Source organism: Scatophagus argus, chromosome 4, assembly GCF_020382885.2.
Source record: "Scatophagus argus isolate fScaArg1 chromosome 4, fScaArg1.pri, whole genome shotgun sequence".
In the NCBI taxonomy this organism is placed as follows: Eukaryota; Metazoa; Chordata; class Actinopteri; family Scatophagidae; genus Scatophagus; species Scatophagus argus.
In genome coordinates, this window is record NC_058496.1 from 13,004,623 (window position 1) to 13,024,276 (window position 19,654).

At 40.6% G+C, this 19,654-nt stretch overlaps 1 protein-coding gene across 2 annotated transcripts in view; it reads right to left on the minus strand.

Annotated features, from left to right (window-relative positions):
* The window catches only part of commd10 (COMM domain containing 10), a 109,324-nt gene that overhangs the window by 49,122 nt on the left and 40,548 nt on the right, over positions 1 to 19,654 (minus strand). Inside the window, exons 6-7 of one of the 2 annotated variants that reach the window (XM_046387840.1) lie at positions 11,311 to 11,370; positions 10,495 to 11,027 (exon numbers count right to left, since the gene is read on the minus strand). The exons of the other annotated variant lie outside the window; for it this stretch is intronic. Coding sequence (XP_046243796.1) covers positions 10,989 to 11,027; positions 11,311 to 11,370 — 99 coding nt within the window. The 3' untranslated portion in view covers positions 10,495 to 10,988. Of the gene's footprint in view, positions 1 to 10,494; positions 11,028 to 11,310; positions 11,371 to 19,654 lie in introns of those variants that run through there. 2 annotated transcript variants of the gene reach the window in all.

A 19,654-nucleotide genomic window follows, 5' to 3' on the forward strand; every position in this document is an offset into this window, starting at 1 on the left:
ATGTGTTGACGGTGCTGCTGTGTCTTGGTGGTGCCAGCTAGACTCGAGAGACGTATTCAGCAGACACTGGGAGCTCAGAAGGTGACCTCTTTGTGTGGAACCAGAGCACACCAAATGTTGAGAGAGACACGGTGGTGGTGGTGATTGTGTGGTGAAAGATAAAGGCATGAGCAAACAGTGGAAAAATACTGGGCTAAATCATAGCTTTGCAACTATGACAGACACAGCAAGCCTGTCGATATTTGGATTTCTTTACATATTGAAGTGGTGTGCATATTCAGAGTATGTATATGGTTGTCCAAAAACAAAAATACATAAAGTGCTTTCAATCTGCTAATGCTAGCACGTGTGGCTAACTTGGTTGTTACCACTTAAACATATCAAAAATGAAATGAAATTGGGAAAATGCAAATGCAAAAACACAATCTCAGTGCATGTACAGAAGTTAGAACTAAGGATAAATCTGCACTAAAATCTAGGGGACATGTTGTGTCAAGGCTTCCATATCACTGATGTGACCGATGCAGACCACAGGATGTCAGCCTAACCTGTTCCACAGTAGGTATATAACACACCAGAGGCAAAACAGTTAAAAAAATAACCAAAAAACAATCATTTCCCAAGCCACAGTTGCAAAATTAGTCCATTTGGGTTGGCTGCACTTTGCATGCGCCAAGGTTGACTCCATAATATCATAACGCAAGATCAAAACTGTGACTTGTTTACTGGAAAATCTGCCCATCTGGCTAAGCATCTCTGCTGGCAGCAAGATGAAAAGATGACTCAAAGAAATAATGTTGGGGAATGAGGGGAAAGCAAACGATGTGAATCATGAGTAAGGCCTGGCAGGTCCCGAATGGCTCTGCAGTGGAAACCAGACTTGACTGAGCCAGACTAGGCTGGGTGCCCAGCGCTGCCACCTAGGGCAGTGGACCAACAGAGAGGCGCTAGCTGAATGAGTATGCCTATTCATTTTGCCAACTGTGCAGCCAGCTACACAGAGCATGGAAGCAGAAACAGAGAGAGACAGAGAAAGATGAGAGTTTTAGGAAAACATCATGGTCATGGCTGGGAGGATTTGGAAGAGCAAAGACTTTAAAAAAGAGGAGGACAGGAAGTTGGTCCGAAAGAGATAGTAACGATTCATCTGCTTCATGCAACGGGGACAGAAGTGATGTGACCTCTCAACGACAAAGTCATGTGCGATGGTGGTGCCTATGCTATGCTTTTGGAAGTACTATAAATTCTGTATATTTTTACTGTTAGCCACTTTTTGAAAACATACAATACGTTTAATGCAAACCATTGCCATCAGGTCATATCAGCACAGGGTGAAATTCATAGCTTCTTGAAACAGTCAAGAAAGGTATTCTGTCCTCATAAATTGCGACAGTTGCAGTTGCACAGTCGTGCAGCTGGCTAAACACACTGTCAATAAAGGTTATAGACAGGAGGTGGGCTTTGAAGCTTTTATTGGACAACAAATTCAATTATAGGGAAATTCAATTAGAAAAAAGACAGTTATCATAAACAAACGTTAGACCAGCTCTTGTAAAGATGATTCAGTACATTAACTGAACTAGATTCATAAAATTAGAGACCAGTGAAGTATAGGTGCCATACTACTCCTCCAACAGTCCATTATTCTGAAAGCCCAAAAGTCTGAAAAATGTCCAGTTGGACCAAAGGCCTGTTTGTCTAATAGTCCATTATCTGGAGAACAAACGCCCACTGATCTGAAAATACACCCTGCAGTTTTTTATTCCCAACCCTAAATTGTTTACAGTCAAAATTTCCAATAGGATAGATTTTATCAAAGTTTCAGTGAGTGAGTTATATTGCTGTTTTTAGATCAGCCAGCATTCACTGTTTTGACAACCGGCTGAGGCAAAGCTGCAATCATTTTATTCCAACACTGGAAATTTATCTGCGACAGTAAAATCACCTGAAATGCAGTTTGTTGTAAAGCCAGAAAGATAGCCCATTGAAGGCAAAACCCTGATCAATTCAGCACAAGACAGAGTCGGCAGTCACAACAATTGCAAGGAGAGTTTCTATTTCAGAGCAATGGGCCTTTAGAGCAATGGCCGTTTGTTTTTGGGATAACAGGTTGTTGGATGAGCAAAATTGAAAACTATTGAGTTTTTGGAATAACAGGCAAGCCCCAAAGTATCACATCACAACAACCACAACACTGTAAATAACGAGTCTTATGTCCACAGGAGTAAAAATATTAAGAGTAAAATACTTTTAGACCAACAGTTATGTTGTTGTTGCATTAACAACACATTAGCCTGAGACAGCTAGTGAAAGGGCTCAGTGAATATCTTTGTCAGAGCTAAACTGAACACAGTAAAACAAAATGGACAAATTGTAGGTGTTGCACAGGAGTGAGTCGGGACCAGACATTTTGAAGAGGAAGAAGAAGAATGAGGAACATGAGAAATGGACGACAAATGAAAAATACAGAAGGACAATGTTAAGTATTGTGCTGCATAAATAAAACATAAAAATCTGTGTCATCTTTATATTCCAACCTTTGCCACCAACAGCACCTCTTTATCAGGTCGGGCTACCCAGAGAAGTTGTTGGCAGGAACGGGGGCAGCCGTGGCCTAGAGGTTGGAGAAGCGGCTTGTGATCGGAGGGTCACCGGTTCGATTCCCCCACTGGACGGGCAGGAAAAATTTGGGTGTGGTGGAGTGATTAATGCGAAAAATACTCCCCCCCTCTATTAGCCGGCTGATGTGCCCTTGAGCAAGGCACTTAACCCCCCAATATGCTCCCCGGGCGCCTGATGCTGCCCACTGCTCCTGTGTGTGTTTCACTGCATGTAATTTGCCGGGTGTTGCATGTGTGTGTTCAACTAAGGATGGGTCAAATGCAGAAGACGAATTCAGTGTGTGTATGTAAAAATATATATACTGCCAATAAAGTTGATTCTTCTTCTTCTTCTTCTTCTTCTTCTTCTTCTTAATTATGAGGTGGTTTCACACATGGTTATGATAAATACATGAGGGACTGGCCATAGTTCAGCCCAGACCATAATTATTCAAGACTTCTTAAATTAAAAATGTTTGAAATCATGTGTTTCTAATCCTGTGTTTCTCAGTTCTGGTCCTGAGACCCCCCTGTCCTACATGTTTCCTGCTCTTACACACCAAATAAATGGACTGTTATCAGGTTCTGCAGAGCTTCATGACGAGCTGGTCATCTGTACCAGGGGTACTGGAAGAAGGAGACATCTGAAACATGCAGGGCAATCAAGTGCTGGGTTTTGAGTGTTTTGAGTCAAGAACCTGCCAGATCCATCGTACTTTATTCATGATGTGTGTACTTGCTCATTTTTGTCTCTTGAGTTTGATTTCTTGAAACTATTCCCAATAAATGCAGGACGTACTGGCTGATGCCTCTAAAAGTCAGGTGATCCTTGAAAGCAGCTTCAGAGTGGTGACTCATCGCCAAGTGTGATGGAGCTCTTCCCAGGTTCCAGCCTGTGCGTTCTAATTTTACTATTGTGAATGAAACTGAAAGCTACCTGTGAGGCAGAAAACAAATCAAACTCATGTTTTGAAACATGCTTGACTTTACCATATAGTATACATGATTTGCAGATAATGCGCTGAAGTAGTCTTTCCATTCAATCCACTGTAGACAAACATTATGAACTCCTCCAACACGTCCTGCAGATTACTGAAGTAACATCACTTTACTAGCTTTAGCTCTTCTGACATTCATTCATCAAGCCTCTGCATATGCTTGCACTCAGAAACCATTACTGCAGCTGATCTGCAGATGGACAAGCAGCTCCCGGGGCAGAGAAAACAAAGATGTAGTCTAATTTTAGACATGCTGCAGCACAAAGCAAAACGCCACAGAAGATTAGAAGCAGGCTCCTGCTTAATGAGATGACGACTGATGCTGGTGACATGTTTTGTTATTCAGTGAAATATATTTGCAACACTGGCAGATGTCTGATATTCATATCTCGAACTGATAAAGCCAACTAACCTAAAAAGAGAAAACTAAACTACACGTCACTGTAGTTTAGAGTCTCCTGTGATTTTTAAGTGTAGAAAGTTGAGGGTAGGTGTAAAAAGAAGACAGAAGCAGAAAGAACTTATAACAGCCTCTGTCCAGAGGAACACTTTGGACCTGAAGATACAGAGGAGAAAAGAAGCTTTAAGGAGCTGGGCTAAAGTGTCTTTATCTGTACAGGAACCGGAGAGTGCTGGGTCAAGTGGGTCTCGTGGCTGGGCGGAGTAGATAGTGAAGCTGGAGTTGGAAAGTTGTGGAAGACAGTCAGTAAGATCATAAGGCTGAGAAAAGAAAACAGCTTTCAGGGTGAAGCTATAGGTGTCCAATTCATTTTTAGAAAATGAAATGAAATTCCGTTCAAGTCTGCAACCTTCAATATGCATATAAACACGCAGGGAAGACACTGGGGTTACAACTTTTTCTGTCTGTGCCCTGCAGCAAGACAAGGCTATATGAGGATAATAATAGTGTAAAAGAAAAAAACAAAACAAAACAACAGAAATACATAGTTGAAAAGAATACAATTTTAGAACAGAAGGGAAAACTGATAATTTGCACAACATTTGTTTGTGTGGGTACTGACCACAGGTGGGTTGTTGGGGCTGAAAGCCGAGTGGTCATTTGGCAGGAAAACAAATAGAGAGCAGCACTGAATATTTGATGCGGCAATTCTGCTGGAAATAAACGTTAGTGCAGAAAGATGAAAGCCAGAGGAATGATATGTGATCACTTTAAAGCCATCGGCACCGTCAAAAGCAGGAAAAAAAAAAATCATTGAAATACTGACTCACAGTTGTGTGTCTCCACCATCTGGTTTAAGTTTCCATCTGTGTTCGTCCAGAATCATATGATATGTAGTGATCACTTTGAAGGAATTTAATAAAAGGTGTTAAGTGAAGTTTTTGAGGAAATGGAATTATCACTATATTGACATGTGTGATCCGGTGAATAATTTCCAGTGGGAAACGTATTGTCTTCACTCAAAGACTCGTTTACAGAGGAGTTACCGTGATAGTCACCTGAAGGTCATCAGCAAAACAAATGATCTTGTGGTGGGTTACTGCTGTAGTGTATGAGTTCATGCCGCAGTGAGGCTGACTTTACAACGTCTGGATATCAAATGTCATCACTTCATTGTTTTAGCCTATCAGACGTTTGAGTGAAATTTTGTCATAATTAGTGTGTGTATTCTTGAGTTCTAGCCAAAACCACATTATAAGATGTCACAGTGACCGTTGCCTTTGCCAGTGATATTCTAACCAATTCATCCTTGAGTCCTAGCAGACATTTGTGCCAAATCTGAAGGGAACAGAGGAACAGACGGATGGAGGAGGACAACCCAAAAACACCTGTAAACACAATGCCTCCAGTATAAAAACTCATTAAAATTCAGACATCCTTCTGTGCATACTTTTGCATGCAGTGCCAATTGTATGGCTGATGCTCTAAAGACAGTGTGTTCGACAAGCAGTCGCAGGGTGAGAGGTGTCACATAGGAGCCTGAGTTAACAACTGCAGAGATAACACCAAAACAAAGAGAACTGGAGTTCAAAAGAAACAGATTTCACAAAAAGCCATCAACCTGCACATTAAAAAATAAAGGTATCTTTTAAGTCAAGCTTGACAAAGCAGCACAATGGTCCCCTAATGACAAGGCCGTGGTTTGAATACCCGGTACTGAAAGACTGAATGCTGGCAGACTTTGAAGTTCATCACTTTAGCTGTTTATTAATGACCCATCTTGGCGTTTCATACTTGTCCCTTGGTCTTATGTTTGCTGGTTTGAATTTACACTGTAGATTAAAATTTGATCCGTGCCAGTTGGGCTGGGATCAGGTTTCATTTTAATACATTTTTTCTAATGTGTTGAAGCTGACAGCAGGCTCTCGAATTACATCTGTAAAATGCCTCAAAAGTGTCACAACCAGGGGACAGGGGAGTTATGATCCCACAGGTTGTGATTTAGGATCAAAGGAGCAGCCTTCATCTGCTTTGTTAATAATTCATATCAAGGTTAGTATCCCCATTTCTAACTTCAGTGAGTGCAGTGTCATCCTGTTCGCACACCTCCTTGGACGGACCTGGTTGGGCAGTTGCCAAACAACTTGCACAGTGAATCCAAAGCAGCTCAGTGTTTGAATAATTCAGTCATCTCAATAATAATAATAATAATAATAAAAGACACTGAACATTGATTCTAAACAACAGGATAACAATCTTCACTCCTGTGTTCCTTTTATTCTCTTTCAGATGAATGAAATGATGTTTGAAAACAAATGTGCCTAATTAAAGAGCTCTAATGGAGCACTGATGTTTTTCACCTGAAAGATTAAAAAGGGGATTAAAATCTGCTTCTCATTAAGTTTGGGTGGCATCTTGTCCTCTGTTTGGCACTTCAAAATAATTAGTAGACTCTGCATCTCATCCATCCATATATTCATTTTCTATATCCGTCAGGATCATGGGGGAGCAGGAGCCTATCCCAGCTGACTACAGGTGAGAGGCAGGGTTCACCCTGGACTGGTCGCCAGTCAATTGCAGGGCTAACACACAAAGACAGACAACCACACACTCTCACTCTCACACCTAGGGGCAATGTAGAGTAGCCAATTAACCTAATGTGCATGTTTTTGGGGATTGTGGGAGGAAGCCAGAGTACCCGGAGAAAACCCACACAGGCACATGGAGAACATGTAAACTCCACATAGAAGGAACCAGACCGGGATTCGAACCTGGAACCCGTTTGCTGTGAGGTGGCAGCGCTAACCCCTGCACCACCCTGCATCCCGCTGAAGATATTTGGATGTATTTGTCAAACTGCCTTGCTCAACCTGTCGAGTCTAATAATCTGTACTACCTGAGAAATTCTCAAACTGATTGCATCTACGATATGTTAATGAGAGGTGTGGACTCGAGTCACATGACCAAGATTTGAGTCAAAGTCCAGTCTCCAATTTGATGACTTGAACTCCAACTGACACTCAAGAGATGTAAAACTCGATTTAAACCCAGTGACTTGTGACCTCACGTGGACTGAAGCCTTTTGACTTGGAATGACTAGATCGTATTCAAGCCCATAAACGTGTGCAGTGATTGAATGGGCATACTTTGAATCAACCTGCAGCAGCATGCAGGCAGCAGACAGACAAATGAATGAAACACAAAGCATAGGACTTGGACCTGACGTGGGACCTATTGGCCTTAACTCAAAACTCCTATCTATGCATCATTAAAGGTATTCATTATGACCAAAGGAATATTCGTCATATTGCAAATGTAAGGCTATTTTAGTCAGATTTAAGTTTAAATCAGTCAGTAGAACATGTTCGACATGCTTGGCTTACTCATCAGTCTTTTACATTCTAGTTGCTTGCATATAGTACAGCTTTTTCTCCTTTATTTTCAGTGTTTTCATAGCAATATTTCTTTACACGGTGTCCTTTAGGCTACCATAGATTTTTTGGACATTAACTCAACTGTCAAGCAATCCTATTGACTGGAACCTCTGAGGAAATTGGGTTCCTGTGAACCATGAAACTTCTTTAAATTAACTATTACAATAATCTGGTTATTCACAGTACAATATAGTGTGGCTCAAAACAGACTGAATCTTGGAGTTTCAAAAAATGTGTAAAATACTGACAAAGGTTTGGCAGGCTGGTCACATTTTTATTCAGTTTGTGTCATATTAAAGCATGTCTGTCTGCCAGAGACCAAAGTAATAAATATTTTAATAACCAGACACGCATAAGAGACAACGGCACACAAAAAAGATTGTCCTTGATGCAACACAGATCTATTTTGACTACCTCTCTGCTGTTGTTCAATTTTTATTAGTTGCTCATAGCTCACTTGTCCACTGTGAAGAGCTGTTCCTCACAAAAGTGGACTGGTGCTATCTGCGCAGCTTAATACTATTGTTGTGAAGCTTGGCTGTTGTTCATCTCTTACAAAAGACACTCATGATCGTGTCTCCTTTGTCTTTTGAAAGTGGTTGTTGTCATGCTGGCTCCAGACACGCATAGCTGCTGGATAAGAATAGACACATGAACTGTATACACAGACATACACGTAGTACTTCAGTCCAAACACACACACAAAGTCCTGACAAGCACGAATACTCACTTAAATGTTTGTTTGATGAGTTTACTGGACACGCTGAAAAACCAAAACTGTAAGACCAAGAGGTTTTCAATACACAAGTCTTTAACAATGAATGTTCAAACCAAGCTCACTATACTTTACTGTTGTATATATACTTTTCTTTATATTGCCTTGTATATATATTTTATATATGCCACTTTTTATTTTGCTATTTTTAACATTTTGTTTAGCTTGTTGTGTGTATTGCTGCTGCTGCTGCTGCACTGCAATTTCCCAGCCTGGGATCAATAAAGTATATCTATCTATCTATCTATCTATCTATCTATGCTGAATCACGGCCGCTGACCAAACTAGTGTCTTCCAACAGTTAAGCTCCTCGCTGGAGACTGAGAGCACTACTGTTAACTCAACTGTGATAGACATCCTCATTAAAAAACAATTAAAAGACCACAAAGGCCACAGATACAATCATGATCTGACAACTCGGTGGCAAATATCAGGCAGCTGGGTTACTGAACTTATGTACAGAGTTTGCTTGTGGAGGTCAAGTATATTTTTTCACGGCTTTCACATTAAATTCAATGTAGGTAAATTTTGACACGACAATTTGAGCTATTGCAATCATTCATGACATGATGTTCCTTTTCACCAGCCTGCAGAGTCTAAAACTGCAAAAATATCCATGTTCTATATTTTCAAATATATCTGCATTATTATGAGTAGTGAGCAGTGGGTTTGATTGTGTGCTTGTGTGTATCCTAGAAGCCAGCTCTCAGTGCCTATCATTTGTGGCCAAGCTTTGTCAGCCCTGTGGAACCGCAGCCACATAGTGAGGTGAGTCCAGTGAGACACCTATTAGAGCTGGAAAAGAACAGCGCCCCCGACCAGCAGCTCAGCAAAACCCAATGTGCATGATTGTATGGTGTCCAGCTGAACTTAAGTTTGCCTCATCACACACACCAGAGCATGCAAACAGCTTTGACAAGAACACGCAGAGACACAAATCACCAGACATAAATAACACACACATACACACACTCAGACACACACTCTCCCTATTGCGCTCATCGGGACTCTGTGTGCCGTGTTGTGCCGGATCTCAGTGTGAGTCTCAGTGTGTGAGTCTCTTTTTCTCTCTTCTTTTTTTCCAGACGGCCATCTCTGCTCGGCCTTGCCATCTGTTCTCCATGCTGTGGAACACGGCGCTCCCTCTGGCTACAAGCATTTTCACATGGTGGCAGAAATTGTCAATTGAAGTTTGAAAAAAATAAAAAGAAAAGCACTCAGGACAAGAGTGATTCAGGACGTGATTTCGCCTGTCTTTGGGTGGTTAAGTCACAGAGTGAGTCATTTTCCTATTATGTGTATGTGTTTTGGTAACATTTTTGTCAAAATGTGTGTTTTTTAAGTACCCATACATATGTATGCTTATTTCTCAATTGAAAACAAAGGTTTACTCTGAGTCTACTGATACGTAGGCGGAAAAGAAAGAGTGCGCATGGTAGGCCCTTTTCTTGGCGTGTTACACTACCCTTGGATATTTTTAGTGATTCTGAGGGTGCCAATAGTAAGTAGTGTTCTCACAGCAAAGTGGTAAATTCATCCATTTTACGAGGAGGAAGTGGGAGTGATTTTGCTGTTTGGTTGTGTGTGTTTTCATGCACTCTCTACAAGAAGTGTCCCAAACAGCCAGTCTGCAAAGACTTTAAGGTCCTACTGGGGGCTCCAGAGGTTTTACCGGACCAGATGGAATATATAATCGCTATAGTACGTTCTGCATCTGTCTGATCAGCTCCCCAAACCACCTCAATTCGTTCCTTCCAAACATCTGAGCACTTCACCCTCTGCCTAAAAATGAACCCCAAGAAACATCAGCGTCCATCAACATTATATCAAAACTGACCAGCTGTTGATGATAGGTTTGCAAATGGTGACCTGTCCTTGAGATACTTGATCTTTGTTACTTGGAGCAGTAACTCGCTCCAAAACTGGAGTGTCTCCTGAGGTTGAAAGAGGAACATCATTAGTAGAGATGACCTAAAGAGTCTATGTATAAAAACATATGTACATAAGTAAACAGACAGAGGAATAACTAGTTTTCATAGCTCCAAAATCTGTTAGTGCTGAACAAACCATTGGAAAATAACACCTGGGAATTAGGTAACTTCTCAAATTTGGCTTCCAAAAAAGGATGCACAGGCACACACACACACACACACACACACAGACACACACACACACACACACACTGGAGGTCCATTGCGCCTCCCAGAACTCCCATCTGTTGAACCAGCAGTCCAGGTTGGTCTTAATGAGAAATAATGAGCCTTCACTAAATAACAACAGCTTGGATGGATTTCACCTTCACTTCAGATTTTATTAGAATGGCGTGGACACTAGTTCATTCTCCAAGTTACAAAACCCATTCATTTCAACTCAACATAACATTTAACTTCATTTTACTTCCAATTTTATTTCCACAGTGAAGTTTGAAGATCATTGACTACTGGCACATTTTTAACATCTTATTGTAACTGATTTACAGGGCAAGCAAACATGGCATAGAAAAATGTTACTATGAAACGTGTTTCAGCGCAATTTACATTTACAGAGTAAACTTTCCCAGCATTTCCCTGATGAAGACATAAAAGACTTTGAGCAAAGTTTGATTCATCACAACAACCTCCTTGAGTTAGAAATACAAACCTGGATTTAATGGGACTCCATACATCAAATTTTGAAACTTTTCTCTAATAAATCAGAGAAAGAATGGACTTGCAAAGCCAGCTGGCATTGCTATCAGCAAAACACTAACGGCAACTCTGTGTGTGTGCGTGTGTGTGAGCATCAAGTGAGGGAATCCAATTGGCCTTGCATGATTTCCAGCTGAAAGAAAGAGGAGAAGAGGTTGAGTTGTTGGAAAAAGAAGCACACACATGCAAACACATAAAAAGGTAGAGTCAGGCAGAGAAAGAAGAGAGAGAAAGAGGACACAAAATGTATCTAAGTATGAGAGAGACAGGCAGGCAAATGGATTTTGTCAGGCGGCATGTGCCAATCAGAATGAAATGAAACACAAAAGATAGACATGGAAACAGAAAGATATGCATGCGATGTGACATCAAAGTGGACACAAGCATGCTTGCACACACACACACACTAAACAGACCTTGTTATAGAACTCAACCAGCTCCTCATGGTTAAATTCAACAAAGATATTTTCCTGAACCTGGAGGGAGAAAGGGGGGGGGGGGGGGGGGGGGAGAGGATGAAAAAGCACACGTGTAAGAGTCAGGACATCTTCAGTGTTGTGCTTTCTTTAAAAACCCTCATTAATTATTGCTGCTCTTTGGCCAGTACTTACTATCCTCTAAATCTTAGCCATCAGAGTGTTTAAAAATACACTGCAAGTCACTGTCCACAAACTGGTGGAGGGATAATCCATTCTGCTCGGCTTCCCTTTAAGAGACCGGCTGTATTACGCAGCCCTTTGCTAAGTATGAAGCATGAATGACATCACGATAAACACTGCAAAAGCACGCAGGTGATACAGAAAATTAGACCCATCATGAAACATTTGAAACCATTTCACTGTTTGTTCATTTTTCATTTGTAGTCCATTTTATAAGGCAGACTGATTCAATCAGCAAAGGTCAAGCTAGCAAGTGTCTTGTGTACTTTTGTATCTAACTCTGAGTTAGACTGAGGGAAAATAAACCATAAAAAATATAGTTAAAGACAGTTCCACCAAAAAATTGCAAATATTTCAAGACAAAGTTAATGCAGATCAACATGTTCTCCTTCTCTCTGCAAGTCTTTCTTTCCTTATCTTTTTTTAATTCTTTTTTGAGCTACAGCTCAAAACAATGCTCACACGTTTTTATATCTTCCTTCAGTACCATCACCAATGCTGTGTCGAATCTTGAATTTATCTTAAGATGATGTCTAAGGTGACGAGCTTACAGGTTCACCTGAGAACCATTTTCTAGACTGCAGGCTTGACAAACCATTGAGGGAAAAGACGTTCCACAGACAAACACGAAAAACCAAGGGCAGTCATCACTGGACTGCTATCATCACCATCATCATCCCATCAGAAGCGAAGGCTCAACAATAATACATGCCCATGAGTGGACATAATGGTGAGACACTTTATCAACACCCATAATTGAGAAAATTGCTGAAATGTGTGAAATGCTTTCTAGGTAGCAGAAAATGAGAAGGCAACCTTGTAGCCAACCAAAGTGCACTTAATGCCATCATACTGAATGTTGATAATAAGCACTGAACTAGGAGCACCAACCAGGAGAGTGGGAGGAAAGACAGACAGAATGAACCGAAGACGGGCACGAAGAAACAAACATACAGACACCATAAAACAACATGGGGGTTGTCTGATCGTACACTTCCGACTGCAGCTCTCCTCCCCACAGTTTGATGCTCGGAGACTAAATGGAGCTTTGGGGCTTGAATCTAACTGGCTGACTGGTGGAATGGTTGGTTGGTTGGTTGAGTGGGTGGGTGGGTGGAGGGAGGCCATGTGTCACAGCAAATTAATGATGGAGATATTAATTAGAAGCAACATTGAAAGTTCATAAAGGAGAGGACAGAGGGAAAATGCTATCTCTCGTCAAAGCCTCCACTTCACATCAGCACGTGATGGAGCAGAATGTAGGACAGCCTTGAATTCAGCCACAGCAGATAGAGAGCTGCAAGGACTCTGTACAGCAGGTAATAAAACAACTTATTCCTTGAAAACAGGACGCACATCAAAGCAGATCTACAAGGTGATGAATAACTTCTTGGCATAAAGAAGGTTTTTGTTAGGAAATCATTTGATTTGAACCAAAAATTGGGCATGCAGCTAAATTAGCTGAGTGATGAACACACCCTGTGCTTCAAAACACAACTGATCTCAGTTCGTATCGCCCAGTTTTCTATTGATCTTCACTGTGGCAAGGTCTACTATAATGAGGAGAAAACAGCGCTGCATAATCAGGTATTTGGGTTGGGGGTCTTTGGTGTGCTTGGGTCACAGGAACAGCACCAGCAGAGTTGGAAAAAGAAATGAACACTAGTGGTTGTCTGACAGAGGTGAGACAGAGGGCAACTGAAAATGCAGTCTGAGTGTGTGAAATGTAGTGTCCATCAAAACTAAGCTACGATAAAGTGAAGACAACAAGCCAGACTGTAACACTTCCTGTCTGTTACGCAGGGGCTGAGGATGAAAGTGTGTTTGTGCTTAAGTCAATGTGAGATAGACAATACGTTTTGAAGAGAACTTCCAGGTAATGCGTGTGTGTGTGTGTAAAACAAAATAGTGTTTTGTCTTGGGAACATAAGCACAAGGATGTGTGTATGTGTGTGTTTCAGAGAGACAGTGTGTGTGTGTTTGTGTTTAGCCCATCCCACTGTTCCTCAGGGTTGAGATTTTGCCAGGCAGTAACCCAACAAGGCTCTGACAGATCTAGGCTAACACTAATGGGGATAGGATGCATCATCCTCCTCATCATCACAGCCCTATGCTACCAGTGCGCACGCACACACACACACACACACACACACACACACACACACACACACACACACACACACTTCTTATCTGTTTCAGTGCCAAAATCCTGTGTGTCAGGATAAAGAAAACAGGATTAACCCATGAAGATGATCATGAATTCACTTGCATCTGTTCCATAGGCTCTACATATTAGAGTATACATTAGCGTGGAGTATACATTACAATACAGGTTATGCATTGAGGGAGATCCTACACATGAGAGAGAATAAACAACCAAAAGACAAATAAACTCACAAAAAGGAATCAAGGACATCTCTACCAAGTTGTCCTCCAGTAACTGCTGAAAAGTGGGACTAAATATTCTGTTACAGCTTTCGACAAGACTACGTGTGCCCTTTCCGAGATGAGCCAACAAAGTCAGGGAGAGATAACTGAGAAATCTTACAGATTACAGCATCAGCCCTCAAACTCAAACTGAGAATACCATAATGTTAAGGAAAGCCTGATCTATTGCAACCTGGGTATTATTTTCATAGTGTTGGCCTTTACTTCTATTTATAATAATGACAACTCTTATCAAGTTAGTTTCTGAAATGTCAACAGAGCTAAAAAGGTCCGACAGAGGGAAAAACACAAAAAAAGACAGCTAAACCTATTTGAAAGAGAAAATAAAGATAATATAGATTACAGATGTTTCGGGTATCCTCAGTTTAAAATCAAGTGGTAGACACTTATTAGCATGGAATTCTGTGCAAACATTCATGATCTCCAGAGAATGAATTCCCTCACTTGTAGTTTTGTACCAGCATTTGTTTGGCAATTTGTTTTAGTGAAATGTGTCATCAACTACTGTATGGATTGCCATGAAAGGCACAGCTATCTATTGCACACAGAGTTGGAGTACTAATATTTTCCACTGACTTTTATCCATAATCTCAAGCATGTCTCTATATCTAATAAATGCTTAAACAAAATTCAAAAGTTGCGGATCAATAAACCTTCCCTTTAAAATAAGACCTTTAAGAGTTTTGTGTTCTTGAGTGAACCGATCAATGTATTCCATTAGATTAAAAAAAAAAAGACACATTAAACAAGTAGTGCTTTTATCCCATCAAGTGGTTGCTGGTGTCAGTAATATCAGTTTATACGAAACCATGATGTACTGCATTGAGCAGTTGTGTACTCCATATTACCACAAGGAATCTGTGTGAAAGGCAAAGTGCAAAAGGCACTCATCATCACTTATTTGCCTCAGTGCAGTTAAGAACAGCGTAGATTCGAAACGTCTGTCAAAGCAGTGATTTTATTTTTTAACGGAGTACTTCTCAGAAACTGAATTTTTTACTTCTCACTGATAAAAGCAAAGAAAGGCAGAGTGGGAATAAAGTAAGGGAAAGGATATAAAAGATGACAACGGAGAGAGATTGACAAAATCAAAGAGGGGAGGGGAGAAACAGACGTGAGAGAAATGAGCAGCAAAGGGAAAGCCTGAGAAGAGGAGAAAGTGATGGATCACAATGACAGAGAACGAGAACTTCAGTAAGATAATGAACAATTATGATTACCCAAGAGAGCTGACAAACAACCATAAGCATCTCGAACATCAAACTATAAAGAATATACTGACAGAGAGAATAAGTCTTATATCCAGAAATTTATGTCAAACCTAATATAACAACAAAGCTGCATATAAATTCACACAGAGAGAAAAAGAGAAATGGGACAACACTTTTTAGTGCCTGTCTGAAACTGTCGGCTGGGTGAAGTAATCTTAAAATATGCATGGCAAAGTCCGTACGAGACAGACACGAAGTGAAGCAAATCAGGCTCAAGTGTCGAAAACAAGTGCCAATCAATCCTCTGCAGTACAGTGAAATGACACGCACTTGTGTGTAAGTTTGTGTGTGTTTTGGAGGAAGGTAGAGAAGTTTGTGGGATGAACAGACTACACTGTGCAGAATGCAAATAGTGCTACCATCCTGTTGAATGCTCTTATAGAAGCCTTAAGTCTCATGAATGTAGCTCTCGTTATTTCTTTACCAATTGCTGCAAACTCCCTCATTTAGTCTGAGGAGGCAGTTTCTCATGGAGGAAAGACATAACGTTCAATGCAAAGGCCTACGATGGTGTGGGTGTGTTGCTATAGGTAGCAGCCAGGAGATCAAAACAAGGCTGACACATCAATGAGTTTATAATACTATGACACACAAATTCACTCTATTCTCCCAGGCATGTGCTCTTGCACATACTTGACACGCCAACACATGCAAGCACATTGCTGGAAGATGTTGCATTGTGTGGCAATAAATTTTAAGTTAATTTTTTTTTTTTTTTTTTTGCACTCATATGCCAAAGTCCTCTGTGTTAGGACAACATATCCTAATGTCGGTCTGAACACGCTGTGGGTTTGGCATGAGGAGAGTCATGTTAGTACTGGTGATTACTGTAATTTACTTCCTACACCGCAAACACTTTCGACTGTGCTTGTCAAAGCACCCAGCCGTTCTATAAACATCAGGTGGGAAATGAGTGCCCCTTCAGTCGTGGACAAGTGGTCACTGTGCCACATCTGTGTGCCCACATGGAGCTCTTTTAACCTTGCATTTGTCATTTTATCAGGAACTGGTGTCATATTCACAACAGGTTGTAATTAATATGAAAAACACAACAGGCCCTTTTCCTATTGGTAACTGCTCAAAATGTAAAGCCTGTTCATTTTTTTCCCCCCTTGATACAGTATATGACATCACAAATGACATAAATGTTTCACACATGTACTGAACTTGCTGTTTCTGGCAGTTCAGAGTATTTAAAATCAAAACGATATTTATGCTACCGCAATTAGCACCTCTTCCAAACAATATGCACAAAATGTGCTGCGTTTCATCCCTGCTCGACTAAAGTGCTTTTCTGCTTTTTTCAATGTGACACCAGCACAGCATTAAATCAGCATCAAAAGAAAGGGTTACTGTAAATGTTGCCAGCTCAAGTGCTCTGCAGAGACAGGATATGGTATATTATTGGTCCCCTGTGACTTTGCTCCATTTTATGTCTTCTGTGGCTATGAGCTCGTTGACAGTTTGTCCAAGAGGAGCTCTCTGTCCGCTGCCTGGTCGCCGACTTTTGCTTGACGGGAAGAAATCTTGACAGTGAAAGACAAAGAGACAGAAAGAGAGAGAGAGCGATGGGTGCACAGGAGGCTAAGCTGTCAGATTCTGGCAGCACTTTATCCCTCCCACTCTTTCCCTCTCTCACACACACCAGTAACAAAGACACCCTTCCATTTGCCTACTGCTTTGCTGTAATTTAGACACACACACTTTTTCTTTTTTTTTTACTTTGCCACAACCCCTGACCATTATTAATTAAAAAAACCCTCTTCAATCCTCATTGTTAGACTCTTGTGTTGCCATGGGTACACACATCTTTACAAAATTCTGATGACTGACTGCTGGTCTATCTTTCCGTCCGTTTTATCAACTTGTCTGCATGCTTCATGGCTTCTCTGTCTGTCGGTCAACTTACAGCAGCCACAACGTTCACATGTCTGCCAACCTGTCTGCCTGTCCTCCTCTCTGTCTTTATGCCAGGCTACATTCACAAGCTTCCCTGGCTGTCTGAGCTGCATTCTGCCATCATGCTGAAGGATGATCAGCGGGGGGTTATTTTATGAGGACATGAGGAAGGATGTCTGTCACTGGGCATGCACTTCATTTTTTTTTACAAATAGGTAATTATTTGGAATAAATTCACACCTAATCATCACTGACTTTCACGTTAAAATAAGAAATTAAAAAGGATGGAATTGTTTTGAATAACTCAACTTTTTTTGTACGCAAGTTAAATCTGTAGCTTTGACGTAAAGAAAATATGGGCCCATTTCAGTCAAATATAAGGGTGTCTTTGCTTGAGATTGAAGGATTTATATGTGTGTGTGTGCTTGTTCAGTTGCATAGCTGTCTGTCACTAAAAACAGATACTCTGACAACGGCAGCTGTGCTGTCAAAACACACAGTCTTTTAATGTCTCAATTGGGATTTTTGTTGTTTGCTTCAGTCCTACAGGTGTGCTACCTCTTCGTGTATGTTGTGCTCCTGTCTACGTCATCAACACTGTTGCGGTTTGTCTGCTTTGTAGCCACCTGATTCACTGAGGAGGAGTAGGAGGACAGATGGGGACTGGAGACAGGTCAAAAGTTTATTTGAGAATACCAAGCACCAAATTATGCTGACTTTAATTAATAGCTTTCTACTCATTATAGCACTGTAATCAAACTTAACCTCATATATCATGCATATAATATGTTCTCTAACATGTTTTACAAACATGAAGAGGATGGCATAATAAGGCAATTACAGGTTGGCGACTATTGACCCCCAAAATGTTTAAAGTGACACGATCTATTAGAACCAGCATTGCTCAGGTTAATGTAAACTTGTGACTAATTTGCATGTAAATGGTCGGTAATAGGTGTGATGAGACTCTTTTAGTCCCTGAAACTTTAAATTTCTTCTGCTGTACTCTCACTTTCTCTAAGGAGCTAAAGTTAAAAAAAAAAATAATAATAATAATAATTATTACTGGTGTGTAAATGCTTCATCATTCCTCTGATTGTGAGGATATATTGTGACATTGTCAACTGGATATATACTATATGCTCTACAGTAGTTTCCTGTACTTTACAGTTTGACACTTTCCCTTAACCTTTCTCAGGTCAACCCATTTCCTTTATGAGTTCCTACAATTTGAAACTACTGACAAAACAATGTTACAATGAGGGAGAAATGAAAATTCACATTTCCATGGCAACCTGGCAAACTTCATCTGCTGTGATCATGTGTTAGGTTCAAATGGTCCAGAAGAGCTAAAATGAGCTTAAACTGAAGATTGTTTGGTCAGTTCTGTACTGTAGAGACAGCGGGAGTACAGTTTTACATTCAAGAAAAAGTGAATGTTATTCCAAAAAGTCCCATTTGGCATCAGTGGAAACACCAGGCAGTAAAGCTACTATATTTTCTCGACTATATTTTTGATTTGTCCATGGTGGTTTTGCCAAGTTGTTTTCCCATCGGTATAATGGAAAATCTGGAACCTTTGACTTTTATTTGAAAACCCAGATTTTACAACTGATGTTTTAGATGTGTAATATTATGGTACTCAACCGCAGAGCAGTTGATAAAACTGTAACAATAGAGCACAACATACCTGGTTGAGTTTTGATTTGGACGATAAAATGTACAATTGCACAATAAAATGGGCCCTAAAGTTCAATCTTCAACAGCTTTTGATTCTTCTCCTATAATTAACTTACACTCGTGCTCAATTTTCAGCTCCTCCATATGTTAGTTTCTTGGAAATGCAGCTAACACTGTAGCCAGTAGCTTTACACAAAACTACAATGTGCCAGTCAACAACAACAAAGAGAAATCAATAGCTCAAGAAACAACCGTGTTTAATCTTCCCATGACCCTGTGGGCCAAGAGCCATTCACCAAAAAAAAAAAAAAACAGCCTGTAGGAGCCACATATGCAGTGTGCATTGATGCTGAAAGGGGGGCACCATGAACTGGTATCCACATCTGCAGCAGTGCCCTGTAGCCATCACACAGTGACAGACACGGAACCTCAAAATGTCAGCCATTCACTAAAAGCCTGTCGACTACAACAAATAAGAGCTGTCAAACCCAAACACTGGAAGCTGTCAGTCACCTCTGGTATTTATAACAAAAGTGAGCACAAGCAGATATGTGCACACACATGCATGCCCACACAGACACAGTCCTATTGTCCAAAATATATTAAAAGATTTAAGACTAGGGCTGCACGATATTGGAAAAAAACTGACATTGCAATATATTTTCTTCTGTGATTTGTACTGTGAAATGAAAGAAACATTTGTGCAGTGTGTTATTCATGTACAGATACACAGCTAATCATATTCTTCTTTATTCTGGGACAGACTTGAGACATTGTGAGTTTTTCTTTTGTATCAAGCAGCA